The 26,569-nt window shown below is 46.2% G+C and overlaps 5 protein-coding genes and 1 long non-coding RNA gene across 13 annotated transcripts; 2 read left to right on the top strand and 4 right to left on the bottom strand.

Annotated features, from left to right (window-relative positions):
• The first annotated feature begins 1,277 nt into the window (after nt 1-1,277).
• Nucleotides 1,278-4,882, top strand: LOC117855409 (cytochrome P450 CYP72A616). 5 transcript variants are annotated; one of them, XM_034737755.2, is made up of 6 exons: nt 1,278-2,017; nt 2,199-2,229; nt 2,326-2,938; nt 3,154-3,634; nt 3,728-4,136; nt 4,221-4,882. In XM_034737755.2, exons 3-6 carry the CDS (start codon nt 2,599-2,601, stop codon nt 4,731-4,733), a joined length of 1,743 nt encoding a protein of 580 aa, XP_034593646.1. In that variant the 5' UTR covers nt 1,278-2,017; nt 2,199-2,229; nt 2,326-2,598; the 3' UTR covers nt 4,734-4,882. The 5 variants fall into 5 exon arrangements, with proteins under 5 accessions (XP_034593646.1, XP_034593648.1, XP_034593645.1 ...); XM_034737757.2 differs by lacking the exon at nt 2,199-2,229 and having other exon boundaries at nt 2,331-2,938; XM_034737754.2 differs by lacking the exon at nt 2,199-2,229.
• Nucleotides 4,883-5,025: 143 nt separating this feature from the next.
• On the bottom strand, nt 5,026-9,178 carry LOC117855410 (protein BFR2). Its single transcript, XM_034737761.2, has 12 exons — nt 8,781-9,178; nt 8,530-8,688; nt 8,331-8,405; nt 8,095-8,205; nt 7,952-7,991; nt 7,799-7,862; nt 6,503-6,605; nt 6,311-6,406; nt 6,190-6,219; nt 5,839-5,938; nt 5,413-5,497; nt 5,026-5,299 (listed from the first exon to the last, which is right to left on the bottom strand). The coding sequence occupies exons 2-12, from the start codon at nt 8,587-8,589 to the stop codon at nt 5,194-5,196; spliced, it is 870 nt and encodes a 289-aa protein (XP_034593652.1). The 5' UTR covers nt 8,590-8,688; nt 8,781-9,178; the 3' UTR covers nt 5,026-5,193.
• A 152-nt stretch (nt 9,179-9,330) lies between these two features.
• Nucleotides 9,331-15,115, bottom strand: LOC117855408 (rab GTPase-activating protein 22). 4 transcript variants are annotated; one of them, XM_034737750.2, is made up of 11 exons: nt 14,831-15,115; nt 14,394-14,723; nt 13,522-13,620; nt 13,182-13,285; nt 11,691-12,502; nt 11,479-11,601; nt 11,004-11,392; nt 10,223-10,630; nt 10,044-10,127; nt 9,748-9,915; nt 9,331-9,612 (listed from the first exon to the last, which is right to left on the bottom strand). In XM_034737750.2, exons 2-10 carry the CDS (start codon nt 14,556-14,558, stop codon nt 9,877-9,879), a joined length of 2,223 nt encoding a protein of 740 aa, XP_034593641.1. In that variant the 5' UTR covers nt 14,559-14,723; nt 14,831-15,115; the 3' UTR covers nt 9,331-9,612; nt 9,748-9,876. The 4 variants fall into 4 exon arrangements, with proteins under 4 accessions (XP_034593641.1, XP_034593642.1, XP_034593643.1 ...); XM_034737751.2 differs by having other exon boundaries at nt 14,835-15,115; XM_034737752.2 differs by having other exon boundaries at nt 11,004-11,204; nt 11,304-11,392; nt 14,394-15,112.
• Nucleotides 15,116-16,430: 1,315 nt separating this feature from the next.
• Nucleotides 16,431-19,960, bottom strand: LOC117857935 (cysteine synthase). Its single transcript, XM_034740862.2, has 10 exons — nt 19,586-19,960; nt 19,152-19,261; nt 19,008-19,065; nt 18,474-18,737; nt 18,242-18,379; nt 18,113-18,164; nt 17,951-18,030; nt 17,585-17,644; nt 16,966-17,046; nt 16,431-16,844 (listed from the first exon to the last, which is right to left on the bottom strand). The coding sequence occupies exons 1-10, from the start codon at nt 19,838-19,840 to the stop codon at nt 16,752-16,754; spliced, it is 1,191 nt and encodes a 396-aa protein (XP_034596753.1). The 5' UTR covers nt 19,841-19,960; the 3' UTR covers nt 16,431-16,751.
• Nucleotides 19,961-22,680: 2,720 nt separating this feature from the next.
• On the top strand, nt 22,681-23,959 carry LOC117858474 (uncharacterized). The gene is made up of 2 exons (XR_004640971.2): nt 22,681-23,155; nt 23,374-23,959. It is a non-coding gene; the product is annotated as an uncharacterized lncRNA (long non-coding RNA).
• Nucleotides 23,960-24,339: 380 nt separating this feature from the next.
• LOC117858472 (2-alkenal reductase (NADP(+)-dependent)) lies at nt 24,340-25,639 on the bottom strand. The gene has a single exon (XM_034741544.2). It carries the CDS (start codon nt 25,520-25,522, stop codon nt 24,452-24,454), a length of 1,071 nt encoding a protein of 356 aa, XP_034597435.1. The 5' UTR covers nt 25,523-25,639; the 3' UTR covers nt 24,340-24,451.
• Between the last annotated feature and the right edge of the window lie 930 nt (nt 25,640-26,569).

Here is a 26,569-nt window from a genome sequence, read left to right as displayed (position 1 = left end):
AAGTTTCATCTCCTTTGGCTTTTTTTAAAAATTCCTAATGAACTTTAAGGTGAGCACTACAATTTTTACTATTTTCCCCACGTGAAATGTCTATAGAAAGTAGATGAGGAAAGGTTTTTGAACCCCCAACATGTCATGTTCTTGGCGCTGGAGTATATGGGACCGTCCGACCGACCGTGCAAAGTTTGCATAATTATATACAAGTAGATAGAATTTTCACAATGGAGAAAATAGAGCCCTGGATTGAAAACCCTCGCAACCAAACAAATCTGCCGGAGAGGAAATAAGGAATATCCATTTACGGATTCCGCTTTCGTGCTAGTTGTTCAAAAATTGTATAAAAATCAAGCAAAAATGATTCGGGGTAGGGGACTGTAAAAATCAATCCTCTTTTGCTTGGCCCCACCTGACTAGAGTTTAAGTTTGATAGGTCGGGGGTTGGGAGGCATATGGCCCCTGATGTTAATGTACCGGACATCCTGAATGGCACAAGTTGTTTGGTACTAGGAGAATTAGAAACATCTATTGCCAGAAGAAAGCGATGCCAGCCTGTCTGATAATCTGTAACTAGCAAATACTTAGTCTGACAAGTGCTTTTTCACGTATGGTGGAAAAAGCTAACCACTAAGTGAAATAAAACTATGAGGGGGAAGGACACAATCACGATGATTTGAATCTGGAATCTTCTTTACATGATCCATAAATCCAAAGATGTTGCAAGGTGCCTCTCGAGTGGGATAGCATCTCATTGCACCTCTCTTGCAACGAATTAGGCAGTTAGCAATACTACGGTCAACAGCATTAAACACCAAATAAAAGACACAGCCAGCCCAGCCACCATCGTTGTCCCCTAACATCTTTGACCCTTTGCGTCAAGTCACCACAACTTGAGCTTCAATTTTGAACGGAAGGGAGAGGCATGGAGGGAGGAGAAAAGGGAGAAGAAAATGCTAAAGCCGCAAGTAGGAGTTGGTGATAGTGTCCTAATTAGATTTAATCATAATCAAATCGAGTCAGGTTTTTTCGAATTTTGGGTAAAAAATTTTAGCCCGTGCCCGGCCATGCTAACCATTGGGTTGGATTTTTGGCCCATACCTGACCCGTCACATGGTAACCCTTATTTTTGTGTGTAAACTTCGGGTTTTGTCGGATACTTTCTTATTTCAGGTCAAAAATATTATCCTGTGCCCAGCCATGTGTTTAGATCGGGTGAAGAATATTGGCCCGTACTCGTCCAACATATTGATCGGGTCGGATCGGGTTAGATTTTTTCGGGTAGGTTTGTCGGGTCGGGGTGACCATGATCGGATCAGTCCCAACTCTCAATATGAGCACGACATATTGAGAGGCAAAGTCAAGAGCATAGGCGGAGCTCTCCGTACAGCAGGGGTGGGGCAGCTGCCCCAGCTCCCCAGCAGCAGAATATCCCCACCCCTCTTCTTCCTCACAGAGCGAAGCACTGCGCCGCCGCCATGGTTGCATCTGGATGTGCTTCGATGGGAGGAAGAAGACACAACCTCACAGCCATCTGAAGAGGTATGGGCCGTGCGGATCATTTACTCCGTGGCCTAGTTTCCTAACAGGGCAATAGCCCAGCATGTCTTTGCATTCCATGCTTCGTGCTCCTTTTAAATATAGCAGGGACAGCGGAGATTGAATGGACGCAAAATCTACAAGATTAGAAGAGCAAGTAAGAGGAGAAAGAAGCTAGAAGGCAGCATTCCAAATCTAGCTTCGATGATATCGTGTATTCCAATTTCATGGAGGCAGATTGAGAGGGTCAAAGGGAAAAGAGGTCAGTGCTAGCGCTATTGCAGTAGAGCCTTCGACCATGGCTGCCCAGCTGCAGCCGCGGCCACAGTACAACGATGGTGCTAGGGACACAAGCATAGTTCATTGTCAATGGGTGCTGGCGCCGGGCGAAGACATCGGAGGCTTGCCCCACCTAAAATTTTGGGTCAGCTCCGCCACTGGTCAAGAGGCCTTCCCAGTTTCTTCCAAATTCGAAGAGATCTAGGTGGGGATGGATCTTTCCCTTCAAATTGCATATCCTTTTAAAACTTTTGGATTCATATAAGTTGCAAGTGCCAGATAGCAAACTAGCGCTTTATCCATTTATATGCTTTTTGTGACTGCAAATTCATGTGACGTGCCGTACAGATAGCAGACCAGCGTTTTTCATATTTCTATGTTTTCAGGTTGACGCATTGCAAAGATGTCTCGGAACAGGTTTGGGGGATTTCATTCATACACACGTCTGCTAGAGCTCAAACCGTACCTATATTTTTCTTGAGTGAATTTCATAATACAAGGTTTTTGATCCAGAGAAGACGTCAACCGTACGCCACGAGTCAAACAAGAGATGAGCAGCGAATTGAATCAACGCCAGAGAAACTCTGGAAGCAAAGATTAGGCGTCGTCAGCGCGGGATAAGGACGCCGGAAGCCCGGAAGGAAGACAACACGCCTGCCTCTGCCTCTCTATAAGACGGCGATGGCGAGGAGCTAGATCTTGCCGCCCGGTTCCCGTTCTGTTCACACATCTCCATAGCACAGAGCCGCACCACGAGCCTAGCTCTCGGACACGGCTAGCCAAGCCATGGCGACGACGTGCGTGCCAGCAGGATCGCCCGGCGTCGGCGAGGCTCCTCCCCCGTGGAAGGCACCGCCGCTGCTGTGCGCGGTCGTCGTCGTCGCCGCCGCCGCCGCGTGGTGCGCCGCGCGCGCGCTGGAGTGGGCGTGGCTGAGGCCGCGGCGCCTGGGCCGGGCGCTGCGTGCGCAGGGCCTCCGCGGCACGGCGTACCGGCCCCTCGCCGGCGACGCGCCGCTGGCCGACCGGCTCTCCCGGGAGGCCAGGTCCCGGTCGCCCCTGCCGCCGGGCTGCCACGCCGTCGTGCACAGGGCCATGCCGCTCTTCCACCACGCCATGGAGGAGCACGGTATGCAACTATCCTATCTCCCCCTGCTGTCGCCGTCGGCCGTCGCTTTGACCGAAGGACTGTCACCGTCGGTCTGCCATGCCGGTCTCACCACGCCAAGAAATGCTATATATCTACTTTCACTTTCATGCACAATGTATATATTCGTGTCTATATCATTGCCGAGGAAAACTGGTAAGAAACTGTGAAAATCGATTGACGATAACGATCGGCAGGCAAGACGTCGATCACCTGGTTCGGCCCGGTGCCGAGGGTGACGATCGCCGACCCGGCGCTGGTGCGGCAGGTCCTGTCCAACAAGTTCGGCCACTTCGAGAAGGTCGGCTTCGGGCAGCTCCAGCGGCTGCTCCACTACGGCTTGAGCTCCCACGAGGGAGACAAGTGGGCCAGGCACCGGAGGATCATCAACCCCGCCTTCCACCTCGACAAGCTCAAGCGCATGCTGCCGGCCTTCGCCTCGTGCTGCGCCGACCTGGTGAACAGGTGGGAGGCGGGCCTGGCCGCGGCGGGCGGCGGCGGCGAGCCGCGGTGCGAGGTGGACGTCTGGCCGGAGATGCAGAGGCTGACGGGGGACGTCATCTCCCGCGCTGCGTTCGGCAGCAGCTACCTCGAGGGCAGGAGGATCTTCCAGCTCCAGGAGGAGCAGGTGCGCCTCGCCATGCTCTCCGCCAGCAAGATACACATCCCGGGCTACATGTGACTTCTTCTCTCTAGCACCTTTTCCTTGCCAATTAGTACCGCGGCAATTTTTTTTTCCCAAATGGAAACGCATCCCGTGCGTGCGTGTAGGATGCTGCCTACGAGGATCAACCGGCGGATGAAGCGGATCGCGGCGGAGATCGAAGGGATCCTAAGAGGGATGATCGCCAAGAGAGAGGACGCGCTGATAGCCGGCGAGGCCACCGCCGGCGACGACCTCCTCGGCCTACTGCTGGAGTCCAACATGGAGCAGTCCAGGGGCAGTAGTGACGGCGGAGGCCGCGGGGCGAGCTCCGGCAGCATGTCCACCGACGACATCGTCGGGGAGTGCAAGCTGTTCTACTTCGCCGGCATGGAGACCACGTCCATCTTGCTCACGTGGACTCTGGTGGTGCTCTGCATGCACCCGGAGTGGCAGGACCGCGCCAGGGAGGAGGTGCTCCGGGTCCTCGGCGGCGGAACGACGCCGGACTACGACGGCCTCAGCCGCCTCAAAATCGTAAGCTTCCATTTCGCCGGCGCGTGCTCTGGATCTTGATTCTTGATCGATCATATCCATCGCCCTGTAATCGTAACCCCCCAGCCGCATTTCATCGCAGGTGACCATGGTGCTGTACGAGGTGCTGCGTCTCTACACGCCGCTGCCGGCGGTGCACCGGCGGACGTACAAGCCGATGGAGCTCGGCGGCGTCAGGTACCCGGCGGGCGTGACGCTGGTGCTGCCGCTGCTGTGCGTCCACCACGACAGGGACGTGTGGGGGCCGGACGCGGACGACTTCAGGCCGGAGAGGTTCGCGGAGGGAGTTGCCGGGGCGTTGGGCGGGGACCGGCCGCCGGCGTTCTTCCCGTTCGGCGGGGGTCCAAGGACCTGCGTCGGCCAGAGCTTCGCGCTGCTGGAGGCCAAGATGGGGCTCGCCATGATCCTGCGAGGCTTCGCGCTCGAGCTCTCGCCGTCGTACTCGCACGCGCCGTTCCCAGCGCCACTGCTGAAGCCGGAGCACGGCGCGCAGGTCATGCTCACGAAGCTCCCCTGAGCTGCCTCTGCGTGAACATAGTTTTGTGGAAGCGAGGAACAAATAATAATTGGGTTGTCTAGACTATAAATCAACTGTAATTTTGTCCAAAATAAAAAAAATATAGTATTGCACTAGCAAAAATTAGCGTTATTTGTGATTAGAGGAAGTATATGTTTGTTATACCTACAGTTGAATTGGATCAGTTTTGAGAAGTTATGGTTTCCAGAAAATGCACAGCGTTAAAAAAATTTAGCTAGTTTTTTAAAGTAAATTTAGCTAGTTTTCATAGGATATCTCCCAGATTTTACCGTGAGGCGTGAGCCAACATCACGTCACCACAGCAGGCTGCTAAGCCCATGGCAGTCGCTAGGCTCAACCCAAATAGAACTCTTGCATTTGCTTGTCGCTGCACAAAACTGACAACGAAAATGATCGATTCACAGTTTCAAGTCCAGCAACATCGCACATGCTACAATTTCAAGACTACAAAAAATTGCTACACGTTATATGTGAAATTTGAGTTCACGCTTTGGTGGATTTCTAGTTGCTCGTGCCAAATAAATTCTCAAACAACTTCGGGGCCATTGGAGGAAGAGCCATGGGTACTGGGGCCATGAAGTTAGTGATCTTCTCGTGAACATTATACCTGGACAAATCACATAAAAACCAAAAAGGAAACACGATAACCCAAAAGTAAGTTAAACAAGTTGAAAAAAAATTCTCTGGCAGCCAACAAGCGCAGAAGAATAGAGGCCAAACCTTATCTTTCTACTCTTTGAAGCTCGGCGATCAACAAGCTTTCTCTTTTTCACCTGCTGCTTTCGTAGAGCATAGAATGCTGATTCTGCATACATTAAATTTGACAAGTGTTTAAGGTAGAAGTAGAAGCATATACATTTCTTACAAATATTGGAAAGATACAGGTTTAACAACACTTCAATAAATTTCTCAAAAAAAGATGTATCTTTTGCCAGATGAACCAGATTTTGGTATGCACATTGAGATTTGAGATAAATTTTGTGTATTCTTCAAAAGACTACAAATTCAGATTGCAACAGGATTTTAGACTGGTATGCCGGATAACCAGGGCTGACCGAGATTTTCTGTTCTTTTTACCAGTATTAAGTATCTGAGAATTTAATGCCTATTGCCTGGGTCTACGAGTGTAAATATAGATGAACTAACCTGATGCCCCTCTATCACATGACTCAAGAAACTCCTTGAGAAGTTGCTGATAAAACTCAGAATCATCAATAAGTTCAGAATCACCTTCCACAATGCGCCCCTAAGTTACAACAAGAAAAAGATGAGGCCAGGAAATGCAATCCACACATCCTCGAATTGCAGAAACAAAAACATTCTGCTATCATAGCTTATGTGTCAGATAAATAGCTAAGGCTAGAAAAAAAGAATATCCATCTCAATGGAAGAAATGAGCTTCAATGAACTACAAGCTGTAAAAGTTCAGTAGTCTGAACTTTGAAGGTGACACAGGGATTTGAAATAATTTCAAGAGAACAAGTAAAATGCTCAAACCTCATCAGCTGCTCCACGTTCTCCCACATCCTGAAATTTAAATGGCAAGAGTTACATGTTAATAGTTAACAAGGTGCAAAAATATGATTGGTGGTCTTTTATAATAGATGCATCTAAATACCTCTCCGAACACACCAACAGCAGATTTGGTCAAGTACATCCTGTTAATCATTCGGCTTGGATCTCTCATGTAACCAGCAACTTGGTCACTTATGTTCTGTTCTCACAAGGGGAAAGAGTATAAATTTTAGATTTAGACTTTTTAATGAGTAAAAGTTACCCAAAATAGCTAAATGCTTAGTATTCAGGCAACCTGATTAAATGCATGTAGCTTTCCTTTCAGTGCAGCAGCACCTGTTGTCACTTGTATTTTCCTCTGCCATTTATCTATCTCAGTATTTCTAAATGTCGTTATCCTGTATAAAGATAATTTATCAAAATCAGATTCATCTTGTATGAGCACATAAAACCAAGCACCAAAAATACCAAGCAGCATATGTGCAAATGCAAAAGTTGAAAGTTAGCAAACATATAACTATTGGAACTTTTGATTTCCAACTCAGAGTCTTCATGTTATGGCAATGTATCCTCAAGATCCAATTGTACTCTTTTCTTGATGTTGTTGCCTCGTGCTTGCACATCATTGAATCCAATGTTGTGGAACCAGTATACTTTCTTGAAGGATGTTAGCACAAAGCAAAATTCACATATAGATATAGGATGGCCATATTGTTTGCAAAACCAATATACTTACTAGAACATTCAAATATATTGGTCAACACAACACAAAACCAATATACCCAATTGCCGCAGTAGAGAACTAGAGATCCCCACAAAAAGAAAGAGATTATTGCAGAATGAAATCAAGAGAAACTGTGTGAAAGTCAAACAATCAATAATTCCAAGCACCTTAGTGAAACATGTCACATTATTCTGTTTGCATTATATAAGTGAATAGCTTAGCCTTTCTTCCATCTACTTCAAACATAGGGGGTTAAGCAAGAATAAATAGGATTTAGGTCTTTGTTGCGTGCCTTTCCTGTAACCAGTCTTGGCAAAGTAAGGCATACCGATAAGTACACTTACAATGCAACCTATTTTCTTGCCTACAAGCTTATAGGATGAAGAAAAGTAATTAGCTTGCTGAACTGCCAGCAACTTCACGTGAAATTGGATACCTGGCAACCAGCACAGCAATTTTATGGCTGAGACTGATACAACAGTCTCAAACTACAGGCAAGAACAGCTGAGAGCCTGAGACTCAGGATGGTAACTCAATCTAGCGTCAAATCATACAAGCTATTTTATGCAATTCATTGCATGGGAGGCAGTAAGTAGGCTACTACTCTTACCACACTGTGGCTATATCAGAGTTAAGCTAAGGTTAAGCTGTATTAGGAGGCTAGGGCAGAGTTTAACACATAAAAGAAATCCAACTGCCAGGACCTGATATGCATACAAGTATGAAACAGGGCAGTTTTAACGGTAATGGTATTATAAAAAAGGAGATTACTCAAAAATAGGGGTGCAAGCAACTGCAAATAAATGCACAGCACATTGCTGTCCTTTTCAAGCACTGATGGTTAGTTATTTCTAACACAAATATTACCTTGTCTGCAACCTCTGTACTTCTGACCACTCGTCATTCTCTCCATTGGGGGCAGAAGGAATTTCTGGTATCAAGTCCAGAATTATGAACATATATTGATGGAATACCACAGTTTTTACAGTACAACAAGAACTTGATGGAGAGTAGCAATACCATTGGCATCCTTCACAGCCTGGTTACTCTCCAGCAAAGCCTATTGGCAGTTTCAGATGATAAGTACAGTGAGAAATCCTTCAATCGTATTGAGCAAAACCATAGCAACGAAAGAAAAATAATATTATGCAACAAAATTGAACCTCCTGCAGTTCCGTCATGCTAGCCAGAGTCTGCTTTGATGACGTCACCAAGTCCTCATAGGCTTGCTCTATCTCCTTATCATGATTGCAAAACCTCGTCTTGATGGGTTCCTGCAAGAGCACAATCAGAATATATTTCAGCTTATGATTCAACACCGCGGCAATCCTGCATCAGAGAGGGGAACAGGTATGGAAAGCCCAAGAAGAAGCTTGCTGCGGCAATCTGGGAGCGAGACCTGGGGCAATTTGTTAGAAGTGGAAAACGCCTTCTGCAGCAAGAATCTCATCTCCAGGGTCTTGTCCCAAATCGCCTGCAGGGAATATAACGCAGAGGAGGGTAAGGATTTCGAAAGCAAATATATCTACCACACGATGTCGCAAAGCTGTTTGGCTTAACAAATGAAAAGCAGAGCAAAGTAGGAGGCAGGTCGGAACCTTCTGGTTTTTGACCGCGCAACCTCTCAGGGCATCCTCCTTCCTGTGCTGGTTCATCATCTTCAAGCTTTCTCCACACGGGGGGCGAGCTTCAGTTGAAGAATCCCGAAAACTTTTGGGGCTGCCCTTGCCTAGGTTGACCTTGCGCACTACAACAAACTGAATGGACGGAAACGAAGTAAGAACTGGATTTGATTGAGTGCAAAACGGAACCCTAGAAGAAGGCAAGCAAAGCAAGCTGGGTTACTTGCCAACAAGACAGTCCGGCAGCGGCAGAGGCCGGGGGAGAGGATGAAGGCGACGCCTGGCGACGGTGGCGAGGTCGCCGACGGTGAGAGAGGGTTTGTGGCGGCGGCCGCAGAACAGGAGACGGGAAGAGCGCGAGCGCCGCACTCCAGTTCTTGGGCTGGGGGCTGGGGCGAAGCGGGAGCTTGCTGTTTCCGGCGGCGCTGGGACGAGAGGGAGGGGGGAGGCGCTGGGCGCTGGGGGGGTCAGCGGGATCTTGGTCTCTTGGGCCTGAAATCTTAACCTCTTGGTTGGGCTTCTCTCTGGAAATCGTGCACCTGGCTCTTGGGCCTGGGATCTTGACCCTCTCTCCGCTGCTGCTGGATTGAATCGGGCACCCCCGGCCGGCCGGATGCCTTTCCGCTCAACCAGCCCGCCGCTTAATCCAGTCCGATTCTACTTGAGTTGCCATTTCTTCCATCATCCACATCCTACGCTACTAGTCTTTGAACATCCAACAGATGGCATGCGAGTTGTAAAATTATTTTCATTCGTAACGGCGTGGAACCAATGAACTAGTTTCGCTCCAAAGAATGGATTGCTCGGATCATACTTTGTACACTTCAACCCTTTTTGCTGTTCCGTTCTTCCGTGTGGTTTTGCGTGGCACTCAAACCTCCACACATCGATAAATACAATCATCATGGACATGACCAATTGACCATTGCCCAATGGGCACAACAAAAACAATGACAACACCAGCAATACAGCGACACAGTGGAATCAATTCCTTTTTTTTTTCCTTTACTTCCGCAGCTTCATCTGTTGTGTTCAAGTATACTAGTATGTACAGGTTTCCTGAAACAAGGCAATCACAAATATGTCGGTCATTTACCATCTGCCACCACCTATTGGATGTTCACCACAATTCCTGTCGAGCCAACAAATAGACGGCGAAAAAAAAAAAGAAAGAGGAGCCGGTGCACTACATACCTTGCAATGCTGAGTAACGGGTCTTGGAGATGTAACCAGACTTCTGGCCAGTACCGCTCCACCATTCCTAGACAGCAATGCACGATGGAGAAATACCTAGTTTTTTCTACAAGGGGAAATGTAGGCCCTTCAACTTTCTTTATCATCACTGGAGCCTCCTTTCAATGACTGCTTCAAATACAAAGGCAGAACACTCAAAAACCAACCTCAGTGGATGGTGCTAATGTTTATAAGAAAGACCCGAGTCCAAGTTAGTTAATAGAAAACAAGTTCAACAGCACTGCGTCAGAATTTACCTTGTACAAATACTTCTTCCTCAGCTTGATGGCCAAGCGTACACATCTTTTTACATTGATTTTCAGCATATTGTCGTTGAACATCTGAAGAATGCCCATTGCGAATAAATAGCTATAAGCAATGATTCTGTGGACACAAGGATTTAAATGACAAGAAAGAAAGTAGTAACTGAACTTGCCTTGATCGCATCATCAATTGAGCGAGTCCCTCTAATTATCCTGTGGCGATTGATTATCAAGATTGCCGCTACACAGAAAATAGGCAGTTCGTCATCTCCGCTCTTTGCCAGTACATTTGCACTCAGTTGCAGCATCAGCTGAGGCCTTGCCCATATAGTAGCACCTGACAAGCCACAGAGATGATTTCTTGTACTGGATCTCGTTCCAGGGTGGCAAGCCCCACATATTTCACCATTCCTGCGATGGGATTTCCTGGTTTTGGATTTTCTTCTTGTAGAACTGTTCATCCGATGCACTTCTTTAACTTCACATGATAAATCAGTCCTCAGATCTACAAGTAATGGTCCAAGACAGTTCTCTTCTAAACGGCTGATTGCTTCTTCATCAAAATCAGCAGCCCACATCATCTGAAGACAAGAAAAGTTGTTTAGCAAAACAAGACTATAATGTTCTAAGCATTTAGAGTAAAATAACTGCATCAAAACACAACTTCACAGTGGTTATATGTAGTATGAAACGCCACATATAATCTCTTCGCATCATTTAGTGCAAATAAATTAATATAACTGTTGTTGCAAACATAAACTGCCTTTGTTAATTTGTTTTTTTTTTGAGCAACCCTTTGTTAGTCTGTTATGAACTAGGATTTTATTTACAAAAATAAAGATTCAGCATATTTCACCTATATGTCTGTTTCAAAGAATTCTTATATTAACTTTACGTAATAACTAGACAACTAGGAATTGTCCAAAAAAAGACAGGTATCCTGAAGAGCCAGACCTCCCACATGATCAGTGATTCCTCAAAAGATAGCTCTCGACGAAAAAGCACCAGCAGCATCCGGAAAGCGAAATGAAGGCTTTCAGCACCAATTGCTGACAAATGTTCAAATAATTCAACATCTGTCAGTTCCAAGATCTTCCACAATGCTTGCAACTGCTTCATAACTCCCGTTGGTCCCTCCATCTGGAAATTTTCACGCTGAGGACAGCAACGCACAGCAGAAGCGTACATCATTGTCAAGTAACGTAAAGACCAAACTAATGGACAGCAACGAAAGTTACGATAGATGCAAGTTACCATCCTTCTTAGAAGCATCTCAAAGCACCAAAAGGCATCCGCGTCATCCTCATATATAACAACAAAAGGTGATAGCAGATCGCTCATACCTATAATTAATATCGTCTTATTCAGAATTAGATACATCAAGAATAATCAGACAACATAGAAAATAAGCTCCCTGAAATATGCAAACCTTGACAGTATCCAGTGGAGGGATCAACCCACGCATAAACTGCAAGTATATCAGACATTCTAGCCATATTTCTTGATTCTCCATAGAAATCAAGATGGCTATCTGTTCTCACAACATCAACAACTGCATCAGGATTATTTTATCCCTTATTAGATATTAGAATACAATCAGAAGAGGTGCCAGAATTGTGCAAATTGAGAATATAAGCATACCAATTCGATGCAGTGTCCAAAGCCATTCGGAAACTCTATCTTTGTCAGCAACAGAACCGTTTGATTTGGTTCCATCAACTAAATCTGCTTCTGGTGCATCAGATATCCTCAAGGAGTCTATAATTTCCTTACTATAGCCATCATCTAACCATCTATCCTGCTTGTATGCATCCGAGTGAAAGATGGCTGAGTCACTGTTGCTAGGTCGAAACAGATCATTGGAGAATGAATTTGACTCTATAATGAGATCTATGTTATTATTGATTTGGAAGCTGTGCATGCGTTCATCACGGAGCCTTAACCTATCTTCAGGAACCGAGAAACTACAATGACTTTCCTCAACTCCATTGCTATCCTCGCCGCCATTTGCAAACAAGTTTGTACCAGATAGGGAAGGAAAATCGGTGAAGGTCTCACTGTCATACCTTGGTTCACCAATGTCATCATAATCTCCAGAATCTCTCAAGCAATTATTCACCGCTGTGGAAGGTACCATAAAATTGGAAGAATCATATACAGAGCTATCATTATGTATGTTAAAACCAACTGGTTCAGCTGATTTACTACAGCCTTTTCTTTTCTGAGACTGAGGTGTGCCACCAGACCCACAATTCAAATTGGAATTTTCCACTACATTGCAAGGTTCTTGATGTGAAGTTTGTTGGCTTGTGCTGACTTCTTCTCCACTATCAGTTTCTTTGGGCAAAGTCCTGACATCCATCAGCTTCGATCCGACAGCATACGCAAGCTCACCTGTACCAATGCTTGCATGCATGCTCTGGCATTGTCTAATTAAATAATGATACTTCTCCCTACATAGAAAGAAAAATAAAGCATTAAGTTAGAGCCTTCTAGATTTCAAATGATACATGTGGGTAAAAATAGAAATGAAAATATTATAGTCTCCAAGGTTTAAAGTTATTTTTTATTAAAATACTGATCACAAATGGAATAAAATCGAAAGGGCCAAAACAAAAGGAAAAAAAAGGGAAAATACCCCAAAACATTAGGGAAACAGCAACAAAAAAATGTAAATGAGATAGAAGAAAATAAATTCAACTGTTAGGGAGTTGCATGAAATGGAATAGAAAACTTCAGAACAAGCACAATATCTAGACTACATCGGATTCACAATATCAGTTTATCCCCTAGAGAGTGTGTGTAAGAAGGTTGTATAAGGAAATACAAGGGAAATGTATGTAAAAAAGGCAGCATCTTAAAAACCAGTTCATAGGGTCAAGACTGTCATGCATGGAGGCGCATTATTGTCAATGCCATTTTCTATGGTATGCACATAATTATAAATATAACAGAACACTAATTTGGGACAATAAAGGGTGGGGAATTTTGGCTAGAGCAGTCTGTTTACCAATACAAAGGTAAACACACTAACACATACAACAGCATTATCTTATAGAACATAAAAATGTAAACCTCTTAGGCTTGTAAATAAAAATGATACTTGTACCAAGAAACATGAAATTTTCTCACCTTCGAGCAGCTCTTAACTTTCCCCTATATTCTGACGTGCTACTTAAGGCATAGCAGCCAAGAAGAAACTCCCAAACTTCCGCTCGAATAGAAGGATCCACTCCCTGCACATTGTTAAAGGACATAGAACTTATTATATAACCCCTTTGACACACAGTTAAATTATTCAATTGTGCAAATGGTTATCTCGGTGATGAAAAAAACCCAGCTATATCAGAGCTGATACCAGTGTGTGAATGTGAAGCCTCAAGACTGAAAAAAAAAAACTTCACGGTGCTTCTACAACTACAAGAACATGAAAAGGGAAGTTCCTCAAACATCAAGTACATAGTTAACTCACCCCTAAGACAATGAATTTAAGGGCTTTACGGAAACACATAACCCTTCCCTCACTGTCAAAACATGTATGCCATTTTTCTGGTTTGAGCATTCTGTTTCCCTGTACAATTGCAGATAGAAAAGCAAGGCTGTCAGTAGCGCATGGAAAGAACATTATTAGGAGAATAGACATGTATAGTTCATAGATTCATATATTCTTTTGACAAATGGATACAATCATATAACAGCCATGAATAATTCATAGTTTCATATACCATTTGACAAATGGACAGTTCATACTTTTATCAGGATTTGTTAGTTCATATGTTATGATTAATTGAATGGTAGATAGATAGTGTGCTGTCATCATCTTTCTGACACCAGATCGGTATTTGCATTCAGGATGTGTACCTTGAAAATTGTGAACACATTAAAACAGAGCTATTAATCAAGGAAACAGTTTTACCCTGCCACGGATCTTATGTGACAGTAAACCTTATTCGTAGCCAGCGACCTAAAAGCGGTGCAAATGCTATAGTGAATGAACCATTCAGTCTCAGCAATTTGGATAAGTACTAAATATAGGCAATATATGCATTGATGCAAAAAAAGAAGGTTGTAATTTCTATGTGCCATCTATACCATGTATACGGGTACCAAATTGTATGAGTGAGCCATCACTATGCATACTGCTAATATTGCCGATAGCAAAAATGCAAGAGATATATTCCTTGCAAATAATGATCATCACAAAACCAATGAAGCAGCAGCGGTTGCCAATGTCACAGACAAGGGAGAGCAAAGCATCATTCGCATTCGCATTGGCATTGGCATCATTACCCATCACGCTATTTCCATATTAAACAGCAGAAGCGATTTACAAAGCAAAGCGACCTTAACTGGGGAGGGGTTGAGGCAGGGGTCGCCGATGTCCCGGACGAGGGAGCCGACGCCGCGCTGGAGGTTGGCCATGGCGCCGCCCGCGCGTCCGCCGGCGCCGCACATCCACTTGATGTAGTCCCCACCGGCGCCATCGGGGCCGGACCTCACCTGGGGCATGGGGGTTCACTTGAACTCCAAAAAAGTCTTCCGGCAACCAAACCGCGCACGCGCCTCGACTAGACTGATCTCGAGCGCTGAAGACGAAGACGAAGCCGAACCAAATCGAACCCAACCATGGATTGGGCTGCGGGGCCGCACCACAGCACGCAAATCCGCAGCCAACTGAACGGGGAGAGGAAGGGAGGGAGGGAGGGAGGCAGATTTGGATTAGACTGCGAGCAAAGCCAAAGCCCCAGAGCAACCCGTCCAAGCAATCGCGGGGCGGTTACCGACACGAGAAGGAAGAGATCGTGGCAAGTGCGGGTGGATGGATCTCCACTCCACGCCAGTCCAGTGGCAGCACAAGGCCGACAGGAGGAGGAGGATGAACAAGACGCCTCTCCACGAGAAAAATGCTCCAGTCCAAGGGTCCCCGAGTTCCGCTGCGTAACCGGCGGCGAGGTCGCCGACGATGCGGCACGACTGATTCTGGCGGCGTGGAACAGAATCTCGTGCGGGGGAAGAGAAGAAGAGAGAGAGAGGGAGGAGAGGGAGACAAGAGGGGAAACCCTCCCCCTCGCGTCGAGTCCAGTCGAGTCCCCTCGGACTTGCGGAATCCCGGTTCTGCCCCTCGGTCCACGGCCGAGCAGCGGCGTGGTGGTCTCAGAGGGGGCGAGGGGCTTTTCCGTCACGGGACAGGGCGGCAGCACGTACGGGTACGGTTCGGGCCCCGTTTACTTCCGGCTGGTCCGAGCGCGTGGTTTCTAATCATGGTTTGGTTCCGGGACAGCACTCTCAATCTTTGATTTCCTGCTGCCGTTGTTTGGTTGCTAATCATGATCATGATGATAAGATGCACGTTCTTAGCGCAATAATCCGTCTGTTGTGCATTTCTTTTCCTGGAGTTTGCCGTGGTTATGGCACCACCAAAGTGTTAGGTAACTAACGGTTTCCATCCTTGAACGAAAAACTTCTCACTTCCCCTCGGTAGAGTGAAGTTAACAATGTCATGTCGGTCTCTAAATTTGTCACAGAGATCACACCCATTGTGGGCCTCGAGTACCAAGTTGAGTTCAACAACATACCAACTTAGTTTAAAGACAGCCCATGTATTTTACTCTTTTTTAAAAAATCTTGAAATACTTCTTCCATGCCTAGACAGATAAACTGAAAGCAAATACCCAAAAAGAGTACGCAGCCGTAGCCAGACACAACCATACCGTATCCACGGCGCAACATTGAATGGATGGTTTGACTTGGAAATGGAACTGCTGAAACCAAACCATGCAAACCCAAAAAGAGTACGCAGCCGTAGCCAGACACTCGTATCATTGTGTTTTTTTTTCTCCCATGTCATGCCCATGCATGTACGTGTGCAATGCAACTAAATTCCACGCGCTATTTATGTGTGAGCATACGAGAAAGAACAACAGAAATCCAAGCACCATGAGTATCCGGATCCAACAGACTTCCAGGCTCACATAAAAGGACCTCACATGTGTTGCATCACAACTGTCTTGAACGCCCACGAAATGGCCATTATCCATCTACGTGAATATATGCACTAGGAACTAGCTGGAGGGAAATCAGTCAATAATACAGCTCTGATTTTATTTAATTTGCCAATCATTAAATCATCCAAAGGAAGATACTAGCACTTCAGAGTCCGTGTCATTATCACATGGAAGAAGAAAAAACAAACCAGTGGTGGAAATGCACATGATTGCACACTAGCTGTTCCCTCTTGTCACCTGGAACACGCTTTATCGTGCTTGCCATATGCCAAAATCCAGACCAGAATGCTGCGATACACGACCCAGCGTCGGCCCAGTTGACACTTGTTTGAGATGCATGGTAGTGATACATACACACAGAAAAGAACACAACATATCCACCTGCCTCAGCCAATCGACACTGGTTTAATAACTTTAAAACTCCATGGACAAGAAGATGATGATTACAGTTGCCAATCAAATCAGGCCGAATCGTATAGACATGTACGAATTGTTTCTGTTTTGCTAAAGGGGGGAAAACAGTTGGAGAGTCATGTATGTTTCTCGACACGCCTCACTAATTCTTGTCGTGGTGGCAAAAGGATGATAGCGCCAGATGATGCCAAGTGGAGTGGTGTAACACTTCTCAGAGGCACTAATGCTGACCAAGCATCTTATTTCAGAAACATTTATTATGCTGTTAAGACCGAGGGCTCACTCATGGCTCAGGCTGCAAGTTCTCGCATTCTTCTCTTATTGACTGATAGAGGACGGACGAAAGGTACCTCTCACCAAAGCTTGGGAATATAACCTGGAGAAATGACCCAAAAGAATGTAATCGCATAGATTAATCATCTAGGATATTGTGATCTGTACAATCACAAAGGATATTTGCAAAAGGGTTATAGCAGAGATGACAATTCTGCACTTACCACTATCAGCTTTCCAGCATTTTCTGGTCGCTTGGCAACTTTTATGGCAGCAGCAGCGGCCGCTCCAGAAGAGATTCCAACCTACACAAAATTCACAAATCTTCAAATGGCACAAGATTCTCAGGTTCATTTCAAAAACAATGATGAGTTTGCCTGTAGTCTAACTTTACCAAGTGCAACATTCATGGAAGATGGCTTTGTTAATTCCTAACTTCGCATGCCTTCAGTCACACATCTTGCAGGGTGTTTCCAGCTACTCTAATTCGCATTTGCTTTTGATATAAAGGAGAAAGACTGAGAGGAGAAGCCTACAGTCTGGTGCACAAAAGTCCAGGTTTCTACTACTAACCCAATAATCCACTATTGTTAAATGAAAAGGAAACAGTAAATTGGCTCCAGGATGTTGCCTATAAACTGATTTTATCTAGTAGATCTTAAATAGCTGGTTTGTCCCTCTTCATGATTTGAGCTTATATGTTGAGTTAACAAAGCTTCCTTCCTCTAAGAAGGATTAAAGGAAGATGTATGCTTGCAACTCAGGGACAATGTCCCTAAAAGAATGGCATGCCTAAATAATGTCCTAGACACTACAAAGCATCAAGATGTCAAGTTATCATACCAGTAATCCTTCCTGAACAGCCAACTGCTTTGCTGTCTCAACAGCTTCATCACTTGATATCTGCAGCATAAACAGTAAGGCATAAACCATGAGAAATAGAGTAACAAACAGAAACCCTGTGGCAATGCACAGATCTTTTCTGTAGAAGGCAGAGCAAAAGGATAGGATTGTTGTCCAAAGAAAAGAATTATGTAGCTTATGCAAGTATACTTTTGTAAATGCTGTTCTATGTATGGCATACCCATATATAGTCTAATGACAGAAACAGACAGGTTGATTTGGAGAGGATAATGACCTTTCTTTCATGGTTTTGTATTAAATGTCAGTTCATACTGAAGAAAATATAAGACTGCTTTGCGCCCATACCTCAATTACTTCATCGAGAACATCGCTATCTAAGTTCCTAGGAACAAATCCTGCCCCAATTCCCTGAATCTTATGTGGACCTACAATAGGATAACAGTTGTAAGGAAAGACCAAAAGTTTGACAGGGACATATGGAAGTATGGTCACAACTCACAAACATACCAGGTTTTCCACCGGAGAGTATGTTACTTTCAGAAGGCTCAATACCAATAACCTAAATACAGATGATCATATAAGGACTAAAGCATATACAGCACAGCAGATTTTGTTTGAGCAGAAATGTAAAGAAACCTTAATTTCAGGATTTTTCTCCTTCAGGAAACGGCCAGCACCAGATATCGTACCACCTGTTCCAATTCCACCAATGAATATATCCACCTTCCCCTTTGAATCCTCCCAGATTTCTGGCCCAGTAGTCTCATAATGTACCTGTTTGCAAACAAATGAAGACAAACATTGGGCACGTAGGTTAGAAACAGAGTGCACATACAGATAGAGTCACCTGGCTAGTTCTCTCCGTTACCTTTGGGTTGGCAGGGTTATCAAACTGCTGAAGCATGTATGAATTGGGAGTCTTATCTAAAATCTCCGTAGCCTTGTCTAAGGCCCCTTTCATCCCTTTTGCAGCATCAGTAAGGACAAGTTCAGCACCAAAAGCTCTGAGTAGGACCCTTCTCTCCATACTCATTGATGAAGGCATTGTTAATATCAACTTATATCCCTTAGAAGCAGCAATAAAGGCAAGACCAATGCCTGTATTTCCACTTGTAGCTTCCACCAAAACACTCTGAGCAGAAACAGGGGACAGAAAAACAAGCCATTTAGGGTAAGCAGAAAGCATGAATGAAACGGTGTTGCCATGATTTTGTATTGAACAGTGATCAGAAGCATCTCTGGGCACCTGTGGCTACCTCAGAGGCTCAGACACATGTACGCATTTGGTTTGTACTTGTTTCAATTATGGGCATAAATTGTTTTGAGAATTCTATTTCTATCAATATAACTAAGCAAGGTAATATGTGAAACAAGCCTAAGTGCACTTATGCAAACAATTCACCTTTCCGGGAGTAATCAGGCCCTTCTCCTCAGCATCATTTATCATACTGTATCCTATCCTGAAACCAAACCGGTTTGGAACTGTTTAGCTCTAACAAAAAGGCCAACCTTCGCACAAATGGAAGGAAATGAAATGAAAGGATACCTGTCCTTGACACTGCAGCATGGCTCCATAATCTCGAGCTTAGCAGCAACATTGGCGACAGAGCCCTTAACGATGTTGTTAAGATAAACCATTGGCGTCTTGCCGATGAGCTGCGAATGGACAATTGACTGTCAAAACAAAAGCTGATGCATCCTAATTTTCCCCTTCTGCAATTCCTTCGAGTAAGTTTTCTTAAGATCATCACTAGTAGTTGTACTTTGCAGTTGATCATCGCTAGTAGTTGTACTTTGCAGTTGATCATCGCTAGTGTCTGGCATCGGTTGACTAATAAGTATGCAATTCTACTGCCTGGTCCTGACATATGCAATCCTAGCACCTAAGCAACTACCTGAATGAAGCATATATGCTAGGGAAACGAATGAATGAACGGGACATGAACCAACGCTAGGCGCGCGTCGAAGAGTGTGTGTCACCTGGGTGACGTCGTTGGCGATGTTGAGGCCCTCGACCTCGGCGGCGACGGCGCGGCACCGCGCGGATGAGGAAACGGAAGCGGAGCCGATGCGCGTGAGGAACCCCGGGCCGCGGGTGAGGACGAGCCGGGAGTTAGGTCCTCCCCGGGGGAGCGACGGGGACGGGAGGGGCTGCCGCTGCGCCCGGCCGGGGAGGACGCCGAATCGGGCGCCCGAGGAGGCCGCGGCGGCGGAGGGCGACGACCACGACGCCATCGCTCGCGTGCCTCAGGGAATCGCACTACCAGCAGGAGAGATTCGGAGGTACGGGTGGATGGATGGTTGAAGAGTGGAGTGGGCGCTGGCAGTCTGGCACCCCCGCCGGCTTTTCGTTTTGTTTTGGGGTCAAATCGCGTTGCGCTTGCGCCATGGGCCAAAGCCAAAGCGAACAAAAATACCCCAATTGTATATGGGATGACCCTTTCCATCATCCGGGACCAAGCAGAGGAGGAGGACAACTATTCGTCGCTGCACTCGTGGCCCTTCCTTAATCCAAACTCATTAAGCGATACGTTTTTAAAAAAGATTATTATTCAGTTAAAAAATTTCGTCTTTCGTCCTCGTTTATTTACTTAGCAAATCGGCGGTTTTGTTTTGTTTTGTTTTTCCTCTCTCTCTCTTGTAGGGTTTGTTGTCTTGGTTTTACAATATGAGTAATTGAGTACTAGATACCCACTCCGTTCCAAAGATACTATCGGGAATAGATCGTCAGTATCCGTAAGGAAGGAAGAAGACAAACTACTACGAATTTCATCGTAATCCTATTAGGACTCCTCCTTGTATCCGACTAGTTATCCTGCTAAAGGAGGGTAGGAGTACCTAAATGGCCAGCTCAGAACCATCGTTAATAGTCAACAACTACGCTGTGCAACACACAAGCGCAGGGCACAATATACAACACCCCAAACAGGACGTCGGGTATTATGCTACTCTGGCGGTCCGAACCTGTATAAATCTGTGTCTTGTGTTCTCGCTTTTACCTTCGAATTCCAGGTCCGACAATTCACCACCAACCAATCTACTACCTCGGGTACCCCATTAGTAGGTTGCCGGGTATAAAACACTGACAGATACCTCCGTTTTAAATTATAAGTCATTTTAGCTTATCTAGATGTATCTAGATAAAATGTATGTCTAGATACATAATAATATGTATGAATCTAGACAATCCAAAACGATCAACAATTTGGAACGGAGGGAGTACAATTCTTCCACTACAGGTTCACTGTATTTGGACGGGATAATCCTCGTCTTCCCTGTCCAAAGAATATCCCACCAATTGCACGTGCAGTGGAAAAAATCTTAAATCAAAACAAACCTGTCGGCATGTTGTAGTCTAAATCGTTCGTAGACTCGTACGGGCTCAGAGCGGATCTGGCCATCATATCCTTTTCAAGTTTTTTATACATACGCGCTAGGCATGAATGGTGGTTCATGGTTGGCATGCCCTGATCGTATTTTCTCGGATGGTGTCTCTCGGTGACCTTTAGCACTCGGCCTATTTGTCATGCGAGAATCATAAATTATGGAAAATGAAATGGTTTAGAAGTTGGTATGTATCCCCTTTGCCCAAATAAATGAAAAATGCAATATGTATGTTGTTTTTGTTAAGGTAAGTATTGACCGACAATTGGTATCATTATATTTGTATTTAAAAGTACTTGTTTACGACCTCGCAAAAAAAAGTACTTGTTTATGAATGAAAGCTTGTATTACAAAATTGACACGTTGATAAAGTAATTGTTAGTTAAGGTCTTGTCTTAGCGAACCAAAATGTGCCCCATATTCTGAGGCAGGATCTTAACATTTTTTTCTACTCTCACATTGATATTCATCCAAAATTCCTATTGACCAAGCCGCCTTTAGATAGGATTATTCTAAATGACCCAATAACTACATTTTAATAGGATCCAATTGCTCCTAAACTTGTCCATGTTTTTTACTTAATCTGTTTGGCGACAATTGAGGAGAAATCTTCATTTATGGAGGGAGTTTTTAGTGTGATTCAGCATTAAATTTGATTCATTATAGACTTCACCACATACTCTGCCCTTCCCTTTTTGTCAAGGTTCAACATGGGCTATGATAGAATCAAGGACATGCAAGAAAAAAGAATAGACTCGGATCTTTGTTCAAAGGGATTAATGTTCTGCCGCCATGTTGCTGACTTCTTCTCTTCGCCAGTAGGCCACTAATATCAGTCTATCACTGCTTATGGTTGGTTCTTTCCGTTTACCGTTTCCTGATGGTGATGGGTCAACCTATCTCCCAAGTCCTTCGAAAGCCCAAAAGATCTGGAGTTCCTCAACAGCGTGGAGCAATACAGGGTAGGAAAACCATACTGTAGGTTCCATGCCACTGCTGTCATTGTCGTTGGGAGCTCTCAGCTCTGTCTGTGTTTACTTTGTCGAACGGTATTTTTCAAAACCCCAGACCCTAAAGAGCTACTTTGTTTTTTTCATATTAAACGACTAGGCTGTTTCTTGTTTGTTCAAAAGTGGCTGTCATGTACTCGATGTGGGCTGGGCTGAAGATCGCGACGGGCTTTAGTGGTGTCATGTACTCTACGTAAGCAAGCCCCTTCCGAGAAACCTATATAACTTCCACAGTTTTTTTACATGACTTCCAATCCAACCATAAATAATAACTCATCCCCTAAGCCAACTATAAATAAATATCTGCCCCTGTGGCCTGTTGAATTAGCATATTCAAAATGTTGTATCAGGGTTTAATAAGTTGTAAGAAAATATTGAACCGTGTATCACACATGGGAAAATCTATGTGAGGTGGGGAAGCAAGTCAAAAAGAATATCTTACCTCCGTGCAATGTTGAGTTAACATATTCCAAATGTTGAAATAGGATTTACGGATTGTCGAATCAAGTGTAAATTGTCGAATCAAGTGTAAGAAAATGTTGATAATATTCGTGGAGAAAGATTGATGGGCTGAAATGGTTGTGCTATATGGGTCTAACGGGCTTTAAAGTTGTGTGGCTTAATTAACTTCCGCAAGCCATATAGGAGCCCTAACCCCTTCTCTTGCTGCCCTTTTGTCCAGTCTAGTGTTATTCCACAGAGTAAAATGTATGATCGGATCTCAAATTTATTAAAATATATTATTTTGGTCCCCGTACTTTCAGATTGCAGAATTAGTACACTAAACTTGTTTTGTCGTCGCAGGTCCAAACGGCCTTAACCCGCTCCAATGGCCGATGTGGCTGTCCAACCTAGAAACCAACATGGAAATGGAAAGGGCAGATGACGGGACGAGGTAAATATGAAAAAAAAGAAAAAACTTCTTCTCATATCTCTCTCACATTGCAGCCCCTTGCCTCTTCGTTTCCCTCTTCACGGAGGGAACGAGGCGTGCGATTCGGTCGGCGGCGGCGGCGATCGGCGACGATTGAAGGGGTACTGGTCGACGAGGAGTAGAGAGGCTGCACGCACTCCTCAATCTGGGCAAGAACACGGCAGCCGCGGTGGAAGATGGGGGCAAGATTGCGGCGGCAAGGTGAAGACGCACCTGTGTATGGTGAGTTAATCGAAGCCCAAATTCCCGTGTTTTAGCAACTCTAGATCGACATTATTAGCACTGATGTCTTGTTCTTGAGGTAGTAATCGATGGGTTTTTGTTTGCTAGGGTTTAGGTAGGTTCTGATTTTTCTAGGAAAAAGGTTCGGCCTTTTGTAATCTGTTCATGCTTTTTTCCCATCTTGTGTTGCTGATTGGCTCTGTGTGTGATTATTGTAGATAATGGTACTGAGGAGTTCTCTGTTGAAGTTCACCGTGGGGGATTCTTTGTTGGGCATGGCCATCTCAGATCATATGTGGGTGGGAAAGTCAGCTGGTTTGATCATGTTGAAACAGACACTTGGTCTCCACTGTGGCTAGATCAATTTGTTGAGGATTTAGGGTACTTAAGGACTGCAAATTTGAAGATTTATTGGTTGTTACCAGGGGAAGATATTGCAGATGGACTCAGGGTCATTGATTGTGAAAGAGATATGAGAAGAAGGTTTTTTTTTTGCATATTTACCTCGTCCCGTCATCTGCCTTTCCACGTTGGTTTCCAGGTTGGACAACCACGTCGGCAATTGGAGCGGGTTAAAGCCCGTCTGGACATGTGATAATTCTGCAATTTGAGAGTGTGGGGACCAAAATGACACACCTTGACAATGACACACCTTGACAAGTTTGAGGTCCGGCCATGCATTTTACTCTATCCCACACCTAAATTCCAGTTCTTCTGAGATTGTATTCCAGCTAAATTCCAGTTCTTCTGAGATTGTATTCCAGCTATCAATTAGTCTTGCTATTGGTACGATGAAGGTGCTTAGCCATGATGAGTAGTAGTTTCCTCTTTTAGGATTCAGTTGCTTACTTGCTCAGTCAGAAGTCCCTCCCAGTGTTTTTCCCGATGTGTTAGGACTGGGGGATGTCAGGCATGTGCATTGAGGAAAGGGATTTCGTTGTGGGATTGCCAACAGAAAATTGATTTTATTTTAGATACCCTTCTTCATGAAGTGTGAATGACATGAGAAAACAATCTTCTCAAAATTAGGACCCTTCCCCTCGCTATGCTTTTAGAGTTGGGCATTTGGGTGACAATCGGGCTGAAGTAGTGAAGAAGAGCCTTGAAAGCCCCACTGCCAGAATTTCCATCGTTCCCTGCAATTATCTTCCCCAAATCGGCCGCTTGCTCAAAGGCAGCCACAATTCTGAAACCAGCATCGACTGCACAATTTATTCATCATGAACAACAAAAACTGGAACTGGGTAGTGGTACATCGATGTAAGGATCCAATTCAGGCGCCGGTTTTCAGCCGGATCATTCGTCGTCGGCGATGCGGACGAGCTGCTTGCCGACGTTGCGGCCGTGGAAGAGGCCGATGAGCGCCTTGGGCGCGCTCTCGAGGCCCTCGGCGACGTCCTCGACGTAGGCGATGGTGCCGTCCCTGATGTATGGCAGCACCCACGCCTCGTACTGCGGGTACAGGTGCTTGTGGTCGGGCTCGATGAACCCCTGCATCCGGAGCCGCTTGCCGATGACGGCGGAGAGGTTGCGCACGGCGTCCTTCTCCCCTTCCCTCAGGTTGTACTGCGAGATGAACCCGCAGACGGCGATGCGGCCGTGGACGCGCATGTTGAGCAGCACGGCGTCGAGCATGGCGCCGCCCACGTTCTCGAAGTAGATGTCGATGCCCTCCGGGAAGCACCGCTTGAGCGCGGCGGCGAGGTCGGGCTCCTCCTTGTAGTTGAAGGCGTCGTGGAACCCGAATTTCGTCTTGAGGAGCTCCACCTTCTCCTTGGACCCCGCGCTGCCGACGACGTGGCACCCGGCGAGCCGCGCGAACTGGCCCACCAGCTGGCCCACGGCGCCGGAGGCCGCGGAGACGAAGACGGTCTCGCCCTTCTTCGGCGCGCAGATCTCGTGGAACCCCACGTAGGCGGTGAGGCCCGGCATGCCGAGGATGCCGGTGTAGTAGGACAGCGGGACGCCCCCGCCCTCGCCGCCGTGGGAGATCTTGGCGAGGAAGGCGGTGGCGGGGGGCTTGACGACGCTGTAGTCCTCCCAGCCGGTGATGCCCCATACGAGGTCCCCGGGCGCGAGGCGCGGGTCGGAGGAGTCGAGCACGCGGGCGACGCCGTAGCCCGTGATGACGGAGCCCGGGGTGAAGGCGGCCGTGTAGGACTCCCGCAGCGGGCGCGACATCTTGGGCCGCATGTAGGGGTCACAGGAGAGGTAGAGGTTGCGGACGAGGACGGACCCGGGCGGGTCGTCGCCGGCGAGGCGGAGGGGCACCTCGGCGCCAGGGAGCACCTCCATGTGCTCCTCCCGGGGATACCCCTCCACGTAGTCCTTGAGGATCACGCGCCGGTTCGCCGCCGTCGCCGCCATGGCTCGTGCTCGATCTGTCTGTCCGCGCGGCTCTGCTTTGCTCTGCTCCGATTGATCCCGCGTGGTGGGGATTGCGATTGCGATTGCGATTGGTGATGTGAATTATTGGGAGACACGGGCGGTGGGTGAAGGGGTCCACTTGGCATCTCGAGGATCATTACGTTTCAATATTCACGTGATGTTTTGTCTCGGCGTCCTCCTCAGTGTTGTGGATAAGGGCTGGCCGGCCGGGGATGCTACTGCGGTCCTGTTTGGAAGGGTTTCTCCCAAAACAGTTTTACCGGTAAAGTTAGAGTTGGTGAAGTTAAAATACGAAACGGCTTCGCGTTATAGGGTCCCGTTTTACGCAAAACAGGTGAAGCTGAAGTCAAGCCTACCAAACAGGATCTAAGGGTCTGTTTGGGAGCACTCCACTTCAGAAAAACCAGCTCCACTTCACCAGCTCCACACTTTCCTAGCTCCACTCCACCAACTCCAAAAAAATATGAAGCTGCTGCACGTGTTTGGCTAATGGCAGTGCTCCAGCTCCAAAAACATGAGCACTTATTGTGAATGGTCTATTTTTACCCTTTGTGAACGGACCCACATGTCATACTCTTCTATTTTCTCCTCTCTTCTTCCTCTCTCTCCTCTCCTCTTCTCTTCTCAGTTTTTGGAGGTAGGACATGCAGACGAGGCGCAGCTGGCGCTAGCGCTCTCCGGTGGGCACCTGGCCCGAGGAGCTCGCCCCAGCTGGCCCGCGCCCCGGCCGCGCCGCCGCGGGGAGCGCACCCCGTGGGAGAAGAAACAGAGACGACGGAGGAGATAGAAAAATCGAACCGGTAACTTGTGTAACCAGTGGCAATGGTGGGTAAATAACCCCAACTCCATGAGGAGGTCTGAAAAGGAGGTTTCTGGAGCACCTCTTGAGGTACTCCATAAAAAACGTGGATCTACCCTCTGCTCCACCTTTTTCCTGGAGCCGGAGTTGCTGGAGCTAGACGCGTTTGGTTGCAAATTTTTTGAAGTTGGTGGAGTAAAGCAATTTTTCCTGGAGTGGAGTGCTCC

This window comes from Setaria viridis, chromosome 5, assembly GCF_005286985.2.
Source record: "Setaria viridis chromosome 5, Setaria_viridis_v4.0, whole genome shotgun sequence".
NCBI classification, from domain to species: domain Eukaryota; kingdom Viridiplantae; phylum Streptophyta; class Magnoliopsida; order Poales; family Poaceae; genus Setaria; species Setaria viridis.
The sequence above is the reverse complement of the archived record's forward strand: the minus strand, read 5'-3'. Positions and strand labels throughout refer to the sequence as shown.

Coding starts and splice junctions, on each gene's coding strand:
- LOC117855409 (XM_034737757.2), top strand. CDS start 2,599: ATGGCGACGACGTGCGTGCCAGCAGGATCGCCCGGCGTCGGCGAGGCT. Junction 2,939..3,153: donor CCACGCCATGGAGGAGCACG/GTATGCAACTAT, acceptor AACGATCGGCAG/GCAAGACGTCGATCACCTGG. Junction 4,137..4,220: donor GCCTCAGCCGCCTCAAAATC/GTAAGCTTCCAT, acceptor GTAACCCCCCAG/CCGCATTTCATCGCAGGTGA.
- LOC117855410 (XM_034737761.2), bottom strand. CDS start 8,589: ATGATGAACCAGCACAGGAAGGAGGATGCCCTGAGAGGTTGCGCGGTC. Junction 7,992..8,094: donor GCATGACGGAACTGCAGGAG/GTTCAATTTTGT, acceptor AACTGCCAATAG/GCTTTGCTGGAGAGTAACCA. Junction 5,939..6,189: donor AACGTGGAGCAGCTGATGAG/GTTTGAGCATTT, acceptor GTTGTAACTTAG/GGGCGCATTGTGGAAGGTGA.
- LOC117855408 (XM_034737750.2), bottom strand. CDS start 14,558: ATGCCCCAGGTGAGGTCCGGCCCCGATGGCGCCGGTGGGGACTACATC. Junction 13,286..13,521: donor TTAAATTCATTGTCTTAGGG/GTGAGTTAACTA, acceptor AACAATGTGCAG/GGAGTGGATCCTTCTATTCG. Junction 11,393..11,478: donor CTCCACTGGATACTGTCAAG/GTTTGCATATTT, acceptor TATTAATTATAG/GTATGAGCGATCTGCTATCA.
- LOC117857935 (XM_034740862.2), bottom strand. CDS start 19,840: ATGGCGTCGTGGTCGTCGCCCTCCGCCGCCGCGGCCTCCTCGGGCGCC. Junction 18,738..19,007: donor GCCTGATTACTCCCGGAAAG/GTGAATTGTTTG, acceptor GTTTCTGCTCAG/AGTGTTTTGGTGGAAGCTAC. Junction 18,380..18,473: donor ATAACCCTGCCAACCCAAAG/GTAACGGAGAGA, acceptor GTTTGCAAACAG/GTACATTATGAGACTACTGG.
- LOC117858472 (XM_034741544.2), bottom strand. CDS start 25,522: ATGGCGGCGACGGCGGCGAACCGGCGCGTGATCCTCAAGGACTACGTG.